This window comes from Falco punctatus, assembly GCF_963210335.1.
Source record: "Falco punctatus genome assembly, chromosome: Z".
Taxonomy (NCBI): Eukaryota; Metazoa; Chordata; class Aves; order Falconiformes; family Falconidae; genus Falco; species Falco punctatus.
In genome coordinates, this window is record NC_137586.1 from 28,594,268 (window position 1) to 28,613,900 (window position 19,633).

Below are 19,633 nucleotides of genomic sequence, written 5' to 3' on the forward strand. Positions count from 1 at the left end.
ATTGTGCCACTAGAAATGCTCTGAGTATTTTTAGGCGTCAATTACTCTGGAGTCCTGGGGGCTGTGGTCATTAATTCTTTATTTAGTTTTATAGTAGAGATTTTGCCCACCTCTTTAGAAACAAAAAAAACCCTAGATTAAGTCTATAAAATTGAACGTAACTCAGAGAGTCGTCAAAGGTCTTTCCTCCCCCAAATCTGCCAGGTAAATATCTCTGGGATTAAAAAAAAAAGAAAACAAATTAATCTCCGCCTTCTTATTACAATACAAAGTGAGAGAAGCCAGGAAATATGGCTCAAAACCTGATGGTACACAGTGTCCTTAGATCACTTGGCCATTGTTTTCTCTCGCGGCAGCACATGTTAATGATACAAAGGAGTTTGACATTTTTTGGCTTTGGCTTTTCATGTCACAACCATAATAAATGTGCACATTATTGTTTGTATTGCCATATCCTTTAGATGCACCGCCAATTTCTAGAGCCTGTGCATGCACAGCCAAGGACAGGATTTTGCCCACAAATAGCCTGGCTGAATTAAATTAAGCAGAAATTTGCCATATGAATTCAATTGCAAAATTGTGGGTCATGGTACAGCATGTTTATGTTGCAAAAATATTGAGTGGGTCAAACTTGATTTAAACCATCAATTCTACTGCAGGAAGACCAAAGCTTCTTTGTTCTTCTTTAACCAATTTAATTCTGCTTTAAAAGGCCTTTGTCTTATATGAGTCTAAGACAACCTTAGTTGTATTTAGTTAAAAAAACCCAACAACCTTCAAAAGAATAAAATCGGCAATAAATATTAAACCTGGGAGAACAGGAAGAAATGAAGAGATTTAGTGGTTGTTTGCTTTTTTGTTTGTTTGTTTTAAGGAATTTGGGCAACACAGGAAAAAATCAAATATGATGAAGAATGAAGAAACTAATTTTAATATGGGTAGTACCCGAACGTCTCCCTTCTCCCACTGTCTGCAGCCACTGAGCCCTGTTACAAAGCCACACAGAACAACTCCGTTTGGTGAAGAATTCAGACCACACCTCTCACATTTCCACTATGGCCCTTCTCCTCTTGGAGACATGGAAACATTCCAGGGGTCCTTGGAAGGAGGGTCTCGGAAGCGCAAGAGCATGCCGACAAAAATGCCTCCTTCTATCGCCCTTGAGGGTTCCTCATCACCACCAGATAGATCTGAGGATCGCAATGACATAGGCTCTTCCAGTCTGCCCTTAGTGTTTCAACAGCCAGCACAGCCCAAGTACAGTTCCCAGATGATTGACCTCTGTAACTTTGGTTTTCAGTTCTATAGAAGTCTGGAGCACTGTGGAACCAAACCCATTAAGCAAGAACCAGTGAAGCCTAACATGGCATGGCCCAGTAGCCCAGCATTCATGCAGGCTCCTTACCCTTATTATCCTAAAGTCCACCCTGGATTAATGTTTCCTTTTATTGTGCCACCAAACTTTCATTTCAGGAACCCCTTTCAAATGAAAAGACCTCCAGAGCCACCCTTCAGGAGGGCTGAAGTAAGAGGAGGTGGTGAAAATAAACAGAAAGTGGAAAGAGTAGATGTCAACCTTCAGATAGATGACAGTTACTATGTTGATGTGGGGGGTGAACAGAAACGCTGGCAGTGTCCCATGTGTGAGAAGTCCTATACATCCAAGTACAATTTGGTCACCCACATCTTGGGGCACAGCGGCATTAAGCCACATGCTTGCACCCGATGTGGCAAGCTTTTCAAGCAGCTGAGCCACTTGCACACACATATGTTGACACACCAGGGCACCCGGCCACACAAGTGCCAGGTGTGCCACAAGGCTTTCACTCAAACTAGTCACCTTAAGAGACACATGATGCAACACAGTGACATCAAGCCTTACAACTGCAGGATCTGTGGCAGAGGTTTTGCCTACCCCAGTGAGCTAAAAGCACACGAGTCGAAGCACGAGAGTGGCCGAGAGAACATTTGTGTGGAGTGTGGTCTGGACTTCCCAACCCTGGCCCAGCTGAAGAGACACTTAACAACCCACCGTGGCCCTATACAGTACAATTGCACCGAATGTGATAAGACCTTCCAGTACCCAAGTCAGCTGCAAAACCACATGATGAAGCACAAAGACATCCGCCCGTACATCTGCACTGAATGCGGCATGGAGTTTGTGCAGCCCCACCATCTCAAACAACACTCCCTGACTCACAAGGTAAGCCTGCATGGGTTGCGCTCTCACGTTGCATCAGGAGGTAGCACAAGAATTACAGGCTCTGAAGATATTTGTATGTACTGCCACGGAAAGAAGGTAATCAATCTATAGAGCCTCATGCTGGCCCTTTGCCAGCTGGGGAGTTCTATGCAGAACAAAAGCCCCAGCAGTGCTGGCAACAGTAGGAGCTAGATGTCTCTGTCAGTCTTAAGAAAGTACGCACAAAACCTGCTTTGTTCCAGACAGCTGTTTGGTTAAACCACCCTTATTGCTTCCCAAAACCATATTCACATCTCTCCATTTCTGGGTTTTATCTTCAGAATGACCCTCTGTAACATAACACACTTGTGTAGAGCTGCACAACCCCCCCTGAAATCTTAACAGGAATTTTCTACTGAAAACTGGCTCTATTACTTTGCTCCCTTAATTGGGAAGTAGGTGGATTTGCAGTAGACTGCAGCAAAAGAAAGTATACTCAACAGATTTTGAAGAATCATTCTAATGAAACACTGAGGTAAAAAAACCAAAACCAACCTAAGAAAAATTCCCCTTCATGCATAAGCTATCCACAATGCCACTTAATAAAAGCGGATAAGCGGGACCGTAATCCCAGGCAATTCTTATCAAGTGGTCGTCTTGCTGCTGCTGACAGCAATGACAGCAGAGTCAGGTTAGGCTAGGAGTGGGCTTTGGAACGCATCCAGAAAGATTGCTTTCAAAAATAGGAAAAATGTAACTGTTCCATTCAAGAAAATCTGATATTGGCTTATTCACCTTTATAAAAATGTGGTGAAGACAAGTCACCACCACCATCCCGAATTTTACAAGTTTGCTTCCAGCTTTGCATATTTCTTCTTTTAACACTTTAATTCTGGTTTTTATATGAAAAACATCAAAAATACAGAAAGCTACAGCATTTCAGTCTTACACATTTTATTTTAAAAAGGAACAGCCTCTACTTCCACATTTGCTTTTTCTTCCCTACTACATGATTATAATTTCTGCTCTTTTTGGAGATTCCCTGGTCTTTGGATTTACCACGTAAAATTCTACTAATTTAAGACATGGTAGTTTTTTGTCACAGGAAGTGCAATGCCCCTGACCCTTTAGAGAGCTTCTGCTTCTTTGTCCATAGCTGCAGGTGGACTCAGCTGTGAACCTAATTAGCAGTACTTAGCTGACCAAATGCAGCCTCACATCAGATAGGCAAACACAGCTGGTGGTGTTCACAATTTTAGCTTTGCAATTAACTGTGAAAACCACTGGCTGGCCTGAAAGTAGAAATTGTTTCAAGTCATCTTTGTAATTGGGGCCTGCTGGAGAAGTAATTGCTCTCGACACTTCACTAGGAAATCCTCATTACCTTCAACAAGTTATGCTCAAAATCTTGAAGTGTTTAGTGGTAAATTCATTGATTTTCATAACATCTAAATTACTTTTTGAGAAGCTGGCAGTGAGACCACATAGATGTGAGCAAGAATATCGAATTATGCATTAGCAAATTGACTGGATGTCTTAAAAGATGCTAGAAATGCTCCGTAAACAACGGAGAGAACACCATCAATCCATTAGGGTTAATGCAAGTCACACTAAGAGTGAACAGTTTTTTCTCCTCATTGAATGTAACATCTATATCCTTCCTTGGTGAACATTGCTTAACTAGTTCTCAGTTACTTCCGATTGTTTTCTTCAAAACAGGGTTATGCCTTTTTTAGAAGCCAGTGGCCTTCAATTATCAAAGGCAAGCACTACTTCAGTCTCTTAACTGGTTAGCTTTTCCTCTTTGTCAGTAAGTACATATATTTGACTGATACTTTACATAAGCAGCAAAGTTGGACTAAGAAGCTCTGCTACAGACTATGTCTCATTGATTCGTAAACTTACTGATGGAAACAAAACTCATTATTTCATGAAGCTTATGTTTTGTTTTCCCTCTCTGCTTCTCAGATCCTTGTAAGAGTTTGCCAGGAGAAAAAAAAATAGTATCTATTACTTCAATGAATGATGATAAAAGTGAAATAATTTATTACCTTCTTTGCTAATGCAAAATTAATAATTCATATATTGCAGTACTGAAGATGAGATGATCCAGAAAATTTTCCATCTACATAATTTTCTGATTTTTTTGTTTTCTTTCAGGGTGTGAAAGAGCACAAATGTGGAATTTGTGGCCGGGAATTTACTCTGCTGGCCAACATGAAGCGACACGTCCTGATTCACACCAATATCAGAGCCTATCAATGCCATTTGTGCTTCAAGAGCTTTGTGCAAAAGCAGACTCTCAAGGCCCACATGATTGTTCACTCTGATGTCAAACCCTTTAAATGCAAGGTAAGTGCATTTGGTGGCACTGGCATTAACCTATTGGATATTTTCCTGATGTTATAATCTTGCAATATGGTAGAATTAGAAAAACAAGTTTTGCTAACACCTACTGCAGTTGCATTTAAGTTAGCATAAACCAGCCTGCTTTTCTTTCTTTATCCAGGTTCTGCTTAAGTAGCACAAAATAACTGAGGTCAATATCTGCTGTGGTTTATTCCCTTCTCCTTCAATACCAGTAACTTTCATCCTCAAATATTTTTTCTGCTTTGTGAGCATTTAAATGCCATGGTGGTTTGAGGACAATAAACATACCTGACATTTGCAGAAGTCTAAGTGCTTAGTAGCTTGAAACATTTACTAAAAGCATATATCAAGTTGTGCACCCCACAGAGGACCATGGAAAAGTAGCAGCCATGACTTCACACAGTGATGCTATGCAATGCTTCAGGGAAGGACTCCAAGCCACAGCAAAATATGCTAAGGAAGGAATTTGAATGGGCCAAGTGTAATTACCAGACTGAAATTAAGGGCAGGACATCACTATCCTAACAAAACAGCCTCTGAGACTATCGGGCCTTTATTGGTTCCTGTGCAAATTCCGGTTTGCTGCCTCCCTCTAGCACATTTGAGGATGACATTCCCTTACCATCCTCTCTTCTCCACCCTGCCCACAAATATTTGAGGCTTTGGTTTTCTTGACCGTGCTCAATACTTCCTCATGAATTATTCATGTTTATATTCTTACCCGCTATTGGACACTACATCTGTTTCTTCTGCTGCTTATCTGGTTTGTTACTGTAGTCATATCTTGTGAAGTCAAAGGTTGTAGGTTTTATTCCCACTTTGACCTGCTCTAAGAGACATATGAATACAGAGTGGAGCATATTACACAGTTTATGCCTAAGTAACTGAAGTTTGATCTGGAAGCAATTTCTAGAATTTTAAATAGAATTATTTTCTCTTGAAAAATGTAGAACTTCAAAATGTCATAGGAAAATATGGCATTCAGTGATAATTTTAGTGGGAAAATGTCAAAATGAATCTTTTTTACTTCCTCACTCTCCTTTGATAAGTTTGAAACATTACGCTTTGAAAAAATAACAGCAAAGTCTTTCAACTTTAGCATTTTGCTTCATTTTAGTTTATGTCCTATTAAAAGGTATACTAGAACTTGCATTATTCTATATTGATAAAATAATTTCTATAACTGAAATGTTTGGGTAGTTACATGTCAAGTCTGCTGGAGACTTTCACTCTTCGAGAACACCTTCAAGCCTGTCTTTTTGTTCCCATTTGGTCAAAGTCCTCCTCTGACCCGTCAAATTTCAGAAAAGGAACTTAATCATTTGATCATCTGTTCTGGATGCAGTACCTGCAGCCACACTATTTTTTAGGTGTGTGAAGATGAGCTGCAAGTTTGTGTTCAGGTTAGGGTTTGATGATGACAGACTATTAAAACTTGGATATGGCAACAGTTTGAACCAAGAACTGGAGTACCACCAGTATGTTTTCCAACCAGTAACAAAAGCTCTACAGGAACCCTATTTTTCTTTTTTTCTTTTTTTTTTTTTTCCTTCTCTGTCCCCACCCAGTGTTCCTAGGAGGAAAGAAACAAGTATGCACAGTGAACTAGCTTCTCCTACGGTGGAACGAGTATGAATCAACATCAGTGCCCCTGAATGGAGTGGAGATTGTAACAAGCTAAGTCTGAATCAGGAATTGCTCTTTGGTGTTAGGAACATCACTTACCCCACTGGCAGAGCCCTTGAAAGACTTCAGCAAGTATTTCTGGCTGGTATTTAGAGGGTTAAGGCAATGACCAGATAGCAGCCTTTTGGCACCAAGCTCCTCCTCAGCAGAAGGAAGGATATAGCTGTATGAACAGGCTGCTTAACAATGGCTCACATGTCCCCGGGGAACCGCCTGCAAATAGATTTCATCTTGCTTTCTCTTGTACTTTTCAAAGCTTCCTGTTTTCTCACGGTCCTTTTGGACAGTTTACAGTCTTTCTCCCTCTCCCTCTCTCTTTGAGGAAAGGAACACCCTTCTTACCAAGGGGAAAAAAAAAAAAAAGAATACGAAGAATGTAAGGGAAAGAGAGCACAGCAGTAGCCTTTCTACTTCACCGCATGCAATGGTTTTCTTTACCTTTTTCTCACAACAAAAGAAAACATGAGGCTTTCCTATGTGTCTAATCACAGCTAAGCACAGACTGTCTGAAGTGAGGCAGTAGCAAATAGTTGTCCCTTCTGTTTCCTCATCCAGCTGCAGTCTGGATCTGTGTTTGATTTTTCTCTGAAAAGCCAACTTGTCTGTAGCATGTAAAGGCCTGAGCCCACGCTGCCTTAGTTGTTTCTGTTTAAAAAAGCACACAGAAGACTTTTGAAGGAGTTGCTCCAACAGGTGTAATAGTACTAATTCTGATTTGTAGAGGAAGCGTCTATGAAATTTAGAGTAGCTTTTAGTGCTGAAGTCAGCAATGTTTCAGACCTCTGATAAAGAATGCAATGAAGTTTTCTCCAGCCCAGTCAAATACACTTTGAAGCTGATGTTTTGAACTCCACTGCTCTCCCATTTAAAATCCTGAGATTAGATCAGAAGTCAAAACCAAAGAAAATGTGAGAGATAAGTACTTAGGGAAGAAACAAAACAGTCTGACATACCTAGAAGGGCAATACTTCATGTGGTGGCTTGGGAAGACAAAGTGTTGAAGTAATTCAGACTTTTCTAGCAAACTGTACTGAAGTCTGTTTCACCAGTCAGTGCAACAAAGTGTGTTCAGCAGACTTGTAGTTGAGGTCTTTCTTTTCAGGGCTTGAATTTTATTCTGTCTAAAGTAGACAGCCTAACACAAGGTCCACAAATAAACCATGCTGTTCCTGCTATCCCAAGTTCTCTTGCATGACCTTTGCATCTCCCTGAGCTCTAAGGTTATTTGTGATGAGTTCTGCTGGAGCTCCCTCCCATGCAACTGGCTCAGGGTCAGCTTTCACATTCTGCTCATCAGTGCTCACACCCCTGCCCTGTCACAGAGAAACTCTTGTACACCTTCCTAGTTTGTTCTGCAGATTCAGGCTGTTCTTGAAGCACTAGCTGTGAACCCCAGCTAGCTTTGAGTTGCTGTCTTTCAGCCCATGAGCCCAAAGCATGCTCTCTTCACCCTCTGGATCATGAACAGTAATCTGAAAGTCATCTTGTGCCTTTTGAAAAGCATAGGTTACCCAGAGACTGTGCCACATAGAGACATCATTAAAAAAACAACAAATCCTATCTGTGTTTCTTTCATTTTCCTGCCACACCTCTCCACTTTAGTACCATTTTCTCATGTCCCCAGAAGAGATTTCAGGACAAGAGCACATCACACATCCATAAGATTGTGCATGACTTTGGGAAATAGAAAACCTACCCGTTTTATTCAGAGACAAAGAACTTCTGTGCTGTAAGGAGCTATCCTTTACAAAGTCCTGTGTCTTTTCATTATGAAGAAAGAGAAATTAATATTGCCTTGACAGAAACAAAATAAAAGCTCCTACTAGACACATTTTAATACTCAATACCTTAACAGTTACAGATTTGCAGGAAGTACTCCAGCTATCCACCTGTTCAACCTGATTTTCCTTGATTATCAGTTCAGATAGAGAAGTAAAGACTTAGCTATCAGAAAGCAAAAGCTGGTGAGAACACAGGTCAGCCACAATATAAGCAGATAACCAGAAGCCTTCTGCTAAGAGGCACTGAGGTATTATTGCTGGCATTCTTGTAGTCAGAAATATTGACTTGTCATTCCAGCAGCTGTCAAGATATAATCAGCTGCTGTTCTTCCTTGTAAATTTTCTGTGGTCGTCAGTGCTTCTTTTCCTCTTTGTTTCCTCCCAGCGCTTTCAGAAGTTGTTTCTGGTGCATTCATTCCCCTGAATATAAGTCATCTGGCATATTAGCTTTCTTTGAATGCAAAGAAAAGACAGTCCTCTTTCCTAAGTGGATAGATGACCCTTGGAACCAGATAGCTTACTTTTACAAATTAATAACTTATTTTCAAAGGCTTTTTTTCCCCCCCTTCACTGTCTTGGTGAACACTTTGCTGACAAATTTATTTGCTAGAATATTCATTTTAACAAAATCACAGACAGCAAGACACAGAAGAGAATTTATGCAGCTGAAGCAAATGTTTTTTTAAAAGCTAGTATTTCCAGACTCTTTCTTTTTGCAGCATTGACTTAGGTCTAGTTTTTATTTTAAAACAATGCACCTGAAAATTTTTGTAGTAATGAAATGTTTCCATTTCCCCTCAAGAGATGGTTTAAAAATGCAAAGGATACATTACTGTTTCACCAAGGATTGCTTCTTACCTAAATTTCATCCAGATATTCCAGGTGATGGCTTTGTGAATTTGAATCAAAAAGTAGGGTAGAAGACCTACTGTACTATCAAAATAAATCACATCAGAAGTCGTTAGACCAAAAATTTGGTGGAATCTCAGTAGTTGCTTGTCAGTAATTTTCTCCCAAATGAGTACACTGCTTGATGAAAGTTTCAATTACTCATTAGTGGTGATTCTGGCTCATACAGTAATAAAGATCATTAGAAGAAAAAAAAATCTGATTATGAAAGCATTCCAAAAGAAGGAGTTGAAGTCGAAAGCAAACACAGAAGTTTTCAGAGGATGGAAATAGCCACTTTAATGTGAATAAAAACACAAATCCTTATAAGGAAAGACCAGAAGACAAGTAAGTCTAGAAGCTTGTAACAGTAATGTCGAACTCTCATGTCTTGAGAATACATTTGATTTATAAGGTACCAGACTACAAAAGGACACATCTAGATAAACAACAACAATAGGAAAAAACCACTTATTGTTTCATCAAAGGGAAACTTGCACGATCAATAGCTTGAGCTGGCAGGAACATGCTTCAGGGAAAGCTGAGTCATTCTTGCAGCCCCATGACTGTTTAAATTGCAGCTTACTCGCCAGAGACACCGAAACACAGAAGCTGGTAAACAGAAGACAAGAGGATCAGAGAAAACTGTGGGACAAAGAAAGAAAGGAAAAAATTAATTGCTTTTTCTAAATTCAAGCAAAATATGCAGCCATTAAATTTCCGCTTAAGGAGAAGTAATATTCTGCTTGAGTGTTTCACAGAAACCCTTCATAGATTTTATTTTGTATCTCCATCTCTGCCTGTTCTTGGTTAAAGGCTAGATTTATAAACTACAAAAAAAATGGTTCACCAGCGCAGAACATTATACCTTGAATTTCTTTCCAGTTACAAGCCTTCCAGTTTATGCACTTAAGGCTCTCCCCTCCCTACAACAATGTTCCCTGCTTTGGGGGAATCTTTGACTGTGTGCCCTAGTCACCAAACTTAAAAAATGGCAGCAGTGCAGAAGGCCCCAGATAGATCAGACTCAATCACATATTCTTGTCTCTAGGAATTTTGCCTGTATCTTTACAGCCAGAAGTTACATCCAGAAGCAGCCAGGGCTCAAGTTGAGATGAGTAGGTCCTATTTTCTTTTAAAATGTTTTCCTTGAAAGTACCCCTTTGAACTAATCATTTTTATTTTTACTGTTTTTACAGCTTTGTGGAAAGGAATTTAACAGAATGCACAATTTAATGGGACACATGCACTTGCACTCAGACAGTAAACCTTTCAAGTGCCTCTACTGTCCCAGCAAATTCACTTTGAAGGGGAACCTAACCAGGCACATGAAAGTCAAACATGGGGTGATGGAAAGAGGATTTCATTCTCAAGGTAATTTTTTTTCAGCAAGGTTATTCTCTGAAAGATTTGAAGATGTGCATCAGTAAACCCAAATGGGCTTTGTTCCACAGATCTGCAATCTTGTACCATAGATCCAATACTATTGGAAGAATTTAAATCCCATAAACCTGGGAGGTTGTTGTGAGCTATCTATATTACTCCAGTGCTACAGATCGGAGATCCCCAAGTTATTGACCCTTGTCAGACCTTTCAGACTACATATGTGATAACACAGAGGTACAGACTAAGATATAGGAGAAGGCGGAGACAAAATAAGACAGTATTTATGAGCACAAAGGAAATAATTTTAACTACATTGCTGTCATCAGGTGTTAGGGAGAATATGATCAGCAGTGTGACAGCAGAGGATTTATCAAGCCATACCAACTGTTCTTGTACTTAAACCCAGGGCTCCCCATCCATCACTGTGACAAAATGAAACATCCACAGCACCACAGAGCTTCTCCCAGCATGTGGGTACTCTGAGACACAAATGGGAGCAAGCTGGTGGACAATCAGCCTTAGTTAGGCTGTGGCACATGTAGTTGGTCAGGGAAGTAATTAGATGACATGGTCTTCCTGATTGAAGGTGTAGTTCTGTTATTTTTTGATAAACACTACTGTTTCAAGGGGCTTGATTCCCAGAGGCTGATAGACCACAGCCTAGCAGCCATGGACAAGCAGACATTTTGCCCTAGGCACATCTGGTTGGGAGTTCATAGATTTTCTCTCATGTTCGAGGTACATCATAAACCATAAATTCATTCAAAACTGTCAGAAACAAAAAAAAATTTAGAAGATTTCACGTGACTTGCTCACTGCTTATTGGATTCCAGTCTGGAATGAGAATGAAAGCCTGAATGGCTCTATGTCTTGGTTATTCTGTACCATATTAATATAGCTGACATTAGTTGAAGGCCACAGGTTCAAGACCTAGATCACAAAAAATCATGTGAACAGGAGGAAACGCTCCTCCCCCATCTCAAAGCATATGGATTTTTGACTACCCATGGTACCCTGCAAAGCATTTCTTAGCTCCCACTTACCACATACACTTCCTAAAGTCATCCTTATGTATGCACACATGCCAATGTTATCTAAAAAAGTGAGAGAACTAGGGAGGATTACGTTGAGAGCTTGTGTATCCAAGATGGTTTTTGTTAAGATTTCCTGGATAAGTAATTCTTTCATGTGTGAGATTTCTTGATGTTTCTGAAATTCAAGCTTTAGGGCAGCCTAGCACATATGTAAAACACATACTTTAATGATATTTGGCATAAAATGTAAAAAGATCCTAAAAGGTCATGAAACAAACGTGCTTTTTTAAAAAAAATCTCCTAGAGCACCATGCTAATTACACAATTACTTGTAATTGAAGACAGCCTAAGAGCTTTTCAGTGTACAGAGATATTTCAGCCCTGGAGGCTTATCAGGCACAAAACAATTTGCAAGGGCTGCCACCTGCTCATGAACCATTTTAACAAATACAACCTGTTGCAAAGTAGCAGCTGTATCTGGTAAGGCTGCATAGATGCTGCAGAAACTGGATTCAATTACTGAAAGAAAAAAACCAAACCAAACCAAAGAAAGCCAAATAGTTGCTTTTGTAGTTATTTGCAATTGGGTGAAATCCTCATCCAAGTAATGTCACTATTCTTTTAATTTAAGATGGACTATGCCTGCAGCATCTGAATTATCTTTGGTGCATCCCGATGCTCAGACAGTATTTGTGTCCACGGATGCCTCCTGCCTAACCTCTGGATTTCCAGTAAGAAAGGAGGCACTCTGACAAATATTAAGATAAAACATGTCCAGAATTACACTCAGACTTACACTGCACTGCTCAAAATCATCACTTGTTTATAATGATTTCCTTGTGCTGAAGCACTATGTAGTCCATAGAGCTTTTCAGTGGTGTAAGTGGCTTCTTGGTGGATTAAAGAGGAAAAATTAAGGAGAGTGGAGGCTGTAGACTGCTGAGAGTTGATTGTTTTTTTCATTTTTAAAGTAGTAACTTTGAACCAGAGTGTCCAAAGAACAAACACATTAACATGTTTTTAATCTCTTCCATTCCTCTGGAAAAAAAAAAAAAGTACAAAACCTGGGACTTTGATTATGGCCTGTGATGCTTTAGATCAAAGTTTTCATTAAAAAAAAAAAATAGTAATGAGGAAGTGGGTAGGTTCACTAGCAAAAATAGTTTACAAGAGGCCAGGCTACTTCAGTTTTATTCCTAGCTCCCTCATCAAGTGTCTGGCATGTACAAGCCAATATTTTGTGTGCCCTGAGCTGGCTGTAAAGTACTTCTTCTAACAGCATCTGAAAGGAGATGCCCTGAGATGTAAACAGTAGAGTACTTGGCAATTGCAGGGTAGAACACAAAGCTGAAGTATGAAACAGAAGACCACCTCACATTTTGTTTTTCAACCATGTATCATGTAATGAAGTTTCTTATATATAAATCATTCCTTTTCTCCTTCCTTCAAAACACTACAAGGTTTTGGAAGAGGAAGGATTGCTCTGTCACAGACAAATGTCTTGAGAAGCTTGGAACAGGAAGAGCCCTTTGATCTTTCCCAGAAAAGCCAAGGGAAGACAATCTCATTTCATTTGGATGGTGAGAGTGCCAAGGGCAACTTGGGCCAGGAAGAAGAGGAAGACAACTGCTATGAGGCAGAGCAGTACAGCCCCACCACGTACCACCATGATGACAACAAGCTGTATGTGGCTCAAGATCTGTCTGGCAAACGTGAGTGCATGATGAAGGACTTCAGAGAGTCCTACTGCAATGAGAAGGAAGTGCTAAGTGAGGAAGGACTGGAGAAGAGAATAGAAAATTCAGACAAACAGGAGAGCCAAGGAGAGAGAGACCTTGCAAACAACAAAGAACACCTCAGCTTTAGAGCCTTTGAAAAGGCCAGGCTTGGCCACTCTCTCTCTGATTACTTGTATTTCAAGCACAGGAACAAGAGTTTGAAAGAATTGCTGGAAAGAAAAATGGAAAAACAAACAATGCTTATAGGCATTTAAAATGGACATTTTAAAACAGCTGGAAAATTGCAACCAGATAGCTTTTAACAGGAACTACAATTTACCAAAGCCTGGAAGTTTGTAGTAGTCTTTAGAAATAAGAAAGCCAAATTAATAAAAATAATTTCAGGTAGAACACGTACATTGAAAAAATAAAGCAGTTCAAGGTCACCAAGAAATGCAATAGATATTGAACAATAACATTTTTATACTTATCCATTTGATGTAGACAATGGGGTGGGTACAGAAGTTTATTTTCCTTTATCTGGGGTGGTAGAGACTTATATGCAATTTTCTAGTTATCAACAAGCAGCATACTTTAGTGTTTGATTTATTATCTGACTAAATATATATGAACACTTCTAACTATATGTCTCAAAAACTCTGAAAATACTAAGAATTTCAAAGTATAAACAAGAGTACTGTTAAACATCATGTGCATGAAAGTTCTAAGAGTGAATGAACTAACACAGTCCAAATACTTTCATTTGCTGAAGTGACTGTTAATTCAACCACTTAAAATGAGAAATGGGAAACAAATTAAGAAGAAATACTAATGTTTTGTGAGATAGTGGAGCGCAGCTCTGTAAGGCTTTGAAAGGGCTGGAATTTATTACAGTCACAGAAGCTTTTCCTCTGGCACAAGGGATGTTTGTGCTTTGCTATATATCAGTCAGTGAGGGAATATTCAGCAATTCTTAAAGTAAAATAGCATGGGCTGTGTTGATGTTTTGTTCTACTGTCTACTCAGACAACTGATAAGCAGCAGCAGCATGTAGCATTTGCAAGGCTTGCTGTAGTTACACATAGAGCAACATGAGTAATTCATTGAGAAAATGATGCAATTTTACCATTTATCTCTTCAGTTTATCTTGGCTAGCAAGGATGATTTTTAAATACACAAGTCTGATCAGACTGTTTTAGAAGGTATGCCAAAAATCAGCCCTTACAGGGCAAGCAGTGCCTCACAGAGGAAAACTGGTTTTGGATTTCCTCTTTTCAGAGTCACAATTTTTCTCTTATCATCATGGCTTGACCAGTAAGCTCCAGTAAAACATGCTGTTTTTACTGAGTCATTCTCAACATTTCATCCTCTGATTCCCATACAATTGCATGTTCATAACAAAGATGCTGAAAACACATTCCATTAATTGCATGAATAACTCACCGGCATCTTGATGCTTGTGTCTTCCAGATAGGTGACAAACAGCCCCACACCATCCTATTGCTTATAAGGAAGTAAAGTTTAAATCATTCATTTAATTAGTCTTATGTCATTCTGACATCCCAGTTCAAAAGGTTAAAATCCATATATATGGTACATCTTTTCCAAATATTGCTACCTTCTTCACTTACCTGTCAAGTCCTTGATTTGAAATGCCTTGCTCGATATATAGCAAGTTATAATTAAATATAGTCATATACTTATGGCTTGCTAAGGCTAGAGTCATGTAGCTGCAGCCCTCTCTCATTTTAAGAAACCACTCACAGGGCTAATGATTCTCACACCTACCAGTTAATCACCATTCATAGGGCAGCAGCCCTTACTCAGCATATAAAACTGTGTTTGTGTAGTCTGAGGTTGCAGAAGGTAGTTTCATTTTTCAGGGCTCAAACACAGCATAGTAAAGATTCTGAACGAAGAACAGAAAAAGTGGTTGATAAAAGAAGCTGTAACATAAAGGTGACTATTCAAAATGTAATTAACTCTACAGCTAATGTACATAATTTTTTAAAATAAAATGGGGATATTGAATTGAAGTAGAATGTAGGTCACTTGAGACCTAGAACTAATGATGTCTTTCAAAATGAGGTGTATTTCAGAGGTACATAGCGTGTTATTTCAATGATGAACTGTCTTATATACATTCAACTTCCTTGCTTCCACTGCAAGGTAAGTCCTCTTAAAAAAGCAGACATCTTTCTTTCAAGGAAGTTACTGTGATCAAGCAGAAGAATCGTAAAATGTTTAGTGATATTTTTAGTGATGTGTGTAACTGCATTCTTTATTAAACTAGAGGGGAAATGATTAGGTAGAAATCCAGCATGGTCTAGGAGATTGTCTCTCAGAGATGGCAACAAGTCCTTTGGTTACCTTCTTGGCAATATCATGTCTCTGCCAGACAAAAGCTCCAATCTGAGAATGTATACAGCCAAGGGCTGGGAGCTATTGACTCTAAGAAATGTCTTTCTCAAGGTGGTGTAGTTTCCAGCTGTGCATGATTCAAGATCAGTCCACTCCACCTTTGCAGCCATATTAGTTCCTATGACAAGGTGAATAAGCAAAGAATCAGGAATCTGGTTGCAATTTCTAGAATGCTGATCATGCAGATTAGTTGAATTAAGCAAGTGTCTTCACTTCTGTGGTGGGTAAAGCAGAAAGGCATGCAGCCCTTCCATTGCATTGGAGAGTGTTATGGAACAGCTAGGCAATCCTTATCAAGAAAGAGACAAATGATTACGTATCAACAGCACTCCAGGCAAATGGAACAAAGGAGATACTTTCAGCAGGGCTCTGCTGCCAGTAGATAACATTGTAACCACAAAAATTATGTCTACTGGAACCATGCAGTCCAGAGTTCCCTTAAAGAACTTGTAAGGGAAAGTGCCAGATGTGTCCTTAGGAAAGGGAATCACTGCAAACAGTTCTGGGTTGCTTCAATGCTTAACCCAAACACTTTCAATGGCACTGTCACTGCAGCCAAGTTACCCACTTCTACAATCCCACTTCTCGCTGGAGCAAAAGCAACTGCCAAACACATACAGCCAGGCTGAAAGGAGTAGAGGTCCCTGAACGGCAATGCTATTTGGGAGTAATATTAATGTGAATCCCTTTCCTTACGTTCTTCCTAGGAAGCAGAGAATATTCCATTACAAAGCAGCCTTGAGACTGTACCCAGTCACATAGTCATACTAAGTTAATTCACAAACACCCAAGACTAATTCATGTTAGAACAGTAAAGAGCTCATCTAAAACCCTATGTCACTGGTCAGAGGAATTGCAAACAAAACTATTACCGAGATAAGAAGACAGTGCCAAGTGACCCATGCAAAGACATTAGGAGATGATAGTCCTCTGTATTGCAGAGCATAATGCAGCTGGGTCTAAGACATTTGTTACAAAGAGGCCCCAAGGGACAAATTAAAAGTGAAGTAACAGCCATCATTGTGAAACACTTTGCTTTTCAAACGTATTTACATTGGCACCATTTTGGGAACAGACAGTAACAGCCTTTGGTTTTTAATAGCTTTGAAAATGCTGTATAGTAATTTGCTCTCATAATAAAGTTATTTCCCATCTCTAATTTTCGAGGGATTAGCTTCCTTGTTTTGCTTTCAATAGAGGCTCAGAAGTCCTGTAGAGACATTGCTTATGTCCAGGACCTTAGGGGATATATTTTCTCTTTTTCCTCCTTCCTAATCTATCTACCTTCTTCTTGCTATGTTGTGGGAAAAAAAAAAAAGTATTTATCTGACTCTTCTCTGCTATTTGGGTTTTCAGCTCATGGTAACACATGAAAGTAAAGCCCAGCCTCCACCACTTGTATATTAAATCACATCCATACCATTTCCCTGCATTACTATATGAAGCCTAACTTCACCCTCCTGCAAAGCATCAGAGCAAAGTAGAGTGGCCACAAACTCACATAACTCAGGTGTTTTTCAAACTCATACAAAATGAGATACTTCAAGAAGCTGTGCTGAAGAAAGATAAATTGGCCACACTATGAGTCTAAGCAAGTGAAGGCAAGTGGTTTGTTAAATTCGAGGCTTTTCTGCTGTTAAGGGCAGCAGGGAGAATTCTAGAAGACACTGTAAAGAACAGAGTAGGTGGATGAAATGTCAAAATCTGGGTTTGTAAAATCTGAAGGTAAAGAAAGACAACACATTTACTGAGAAAGTGAAGTTGTAGGTCACCCTGGAACAAGCTGTTTTGAACGGCCACCAGGACTCAGCTGACTCCTAGTAAACTTGAGTTCTGGCTGCCAGGCAGCCTCCAGTCAGTGAAGGCAAAGACAGGTGCTCTGTGTTCAGCAACTCAAAGGATAAAACACTTCGTGATAATATTATAATAGAAGTTCTGTGCTTTGTCCTATAAAACGAGCTACTGCGAAGACCAAGTAATGCTACTATACCCATCTTTTCACAACTCTGTGTTTGTCCACTAGCTATTCTCAAATTTCTGTCTTCTTATGGTGCTGCTGGACTCCGCTGTTGTGAGTGTACAGTTAAGAAGTAATATAAGTACTATATTTATTATTCCAAGGAGTTTTTAATAATTATTAATAGTTTTGCAAATAAGTAATGTCTGCTCAGCTGAACAAGATGTAACAGAGCTAACATTTTGTACTCCTAATAGATTTTGCAAATACTGTGGTGTATATTTATTTAACATAGAATGCTGGGTTCCTATCTAAAGACCCAACTCAAAAAACCGGCCAACTATCTGTGAAGATTTAGTTTCTGACTTTCTATCTCAATAGTAAAAGCATGTATGATGTATTGTATTAATTTAAGCAAATAAACATGTACTGGAGAAACTGCTGTACTTTGCATTGAAATGGATCTGGAGTTCTTGGTACTCTAGCTATTTGACATACTAAATGCGTGGGGCTGGTCTGGCAAGACCATACTTCACTCAGCACCAATGAAGAGTGATCCTTGTAAAGGGAAGCCTAAATCAATGATGGAGGTCTAGTTAGAAGACAAGGGCAGAAATGCTGCCAGGTCATCTGAGGTAGAGACATCGCTTCGTTGTAACAGACTGTAGCGATGACATAAAGAATGCTCTGGAATGGTTATGGTATTTGTTAACTTGGTCCTAGACAGGCTAAAAAAGAAAGACGTAATCCTTAAAAGAAGTTTCAAATATCTGCATCATGTAAAAAGAGAGGAAAAACCAACCAGATAAGTTATAAAATTGATGTTAAGAAATTAGGAATATGTTTACAACTTAAGACTGAACTCAGAGGCTTGGCATTTCTTTTTCTAATGGAAAACATCACTTCTAGTGAGGAGTAAACTCCTGGATGTGTTTGTTTTAATGAGAACCTGATGGAATTGGCATAATCAGACTTCACAGAGAACATTTTAAGCTTTTCGTGAGCACAGAGAGAAAGCAGCTGGAATGCTGGCTATAAAATAACTCGAGTAATAAAGAAAACAGAGATATTCCCTTTCTGTCAGAGGTATATACCTTAACAAGTGCAAGAAGGCTATATACAAACACTAGAAATACATGTAAAAGGCTAAATGAAGCAGAGTTAAGCCTTTTTTGCTTTCCTATTTTTTTGTTTTCTTTCCCCTCCCTTTTGTTTTGATTGCACGTAACAACCACTGTGAAGATTATAAACTACCTCTACATGAGGAGGAACAGTGTATATTGGGGAGTGACATAGTTCATTCCCATGTGACCCTGTGCTAATGAATCTCAAAGTTTCCCTTTTATCAGTCACAAAAATATAATTTAGAAAAACATGTGTTTGATCGTTTTCACAAATTTCCTTTTAATTTTTTCTTTTTTTTAAAAAACTGAGCTATGCTCACTTATGTCTTCCAACAAGCAGAAATCAAGTAGAAGAGAGAGCCTCTCAGATGTTCGCAGGGGGCTTTTCTGTGGCTGTAGTGAAGTGGTGAAAGGTACTTAAGTACCCTTACAGTTCTGAATGGAAGATTCTTAAAGAATAAATTACGATTGAGAGACTAATTAGCCAAATAAAAGACAGGGTGCAGTAAAATGAGAATGATGGAGTTGTGTAAAAGCAAGAAATATATTTCTATCCTCTGAAAAGTATATCTAAAGTATTTTCATGAAGACAGACAAATTAATACCGATGATATGACAAGAAGTGTTGAATCATGAAAAGGAAAACCAGCCCTAGTAAGATACAAATGATATGGGATATCTCTGAGAAGAGCAAGTCTCTGTTAAGCTGCAGTGTGTTAGACCTTTAAGAAATTAAAATCCTAGTTTAAGTAACAAGGCCGCATACACAACCTCTTGCCAAATTCATCCCATTAATACACTCTATAGCTTGTGTACTTTGATACAGATAAATGTGTTTGCCCACAGGTCCATAATAAAAAAGTCTGATCTAAAAACACATGCAGGGAGTCCGTCATTCCAGCAATTGGAAATGGTGAAACACTGAACAGGGATCACTGCTAACGCTGTCCCTAGATATGGTATGGTGGTGTGTTGGATCACCAGCATAAATTTCCCTAATGATCAGCCTGCAAAGAAAGTACAGCTGAACCAAGAACATCCTCTTTGTGAATAAACCTTCTGCTGTCCTGTCGTTCTGTTTACCCT

The 19,633-nt window shown here is 39.2% G+C and overlaps 1 protein-coding gene across 1 annotated transcript in view; it reads left to right on the forward strand.

The window, feature by feature from the left end:
• Positions 1–17,869, forward strand: part of ZNF366 (zinc finger protein 366) — a 55,252-nt gene extending 37,383 nt beyond the window's left edge. Inside the window, 5 exon segments of the mRNA XM_080372239.1 lie at positions 875–891; positions 893–2,203; positions 4,343–4,534; positions 10,107–10,281; positions 12,788–17,869. Of these exon segments, the coding sequence (XP_080228365.1) occupies positions 875–891; positions 893–2,203; positions 4,343–4,534; positions 10,107–10,281; positions 12,788–13,320 (2,228 nt within the window). The 3' untranslated portion in view covers positions 13,321–17,869.
• The last annotated feature ends 1,764 nt before the right edge of the window (positions 17,870–19,633 follow it).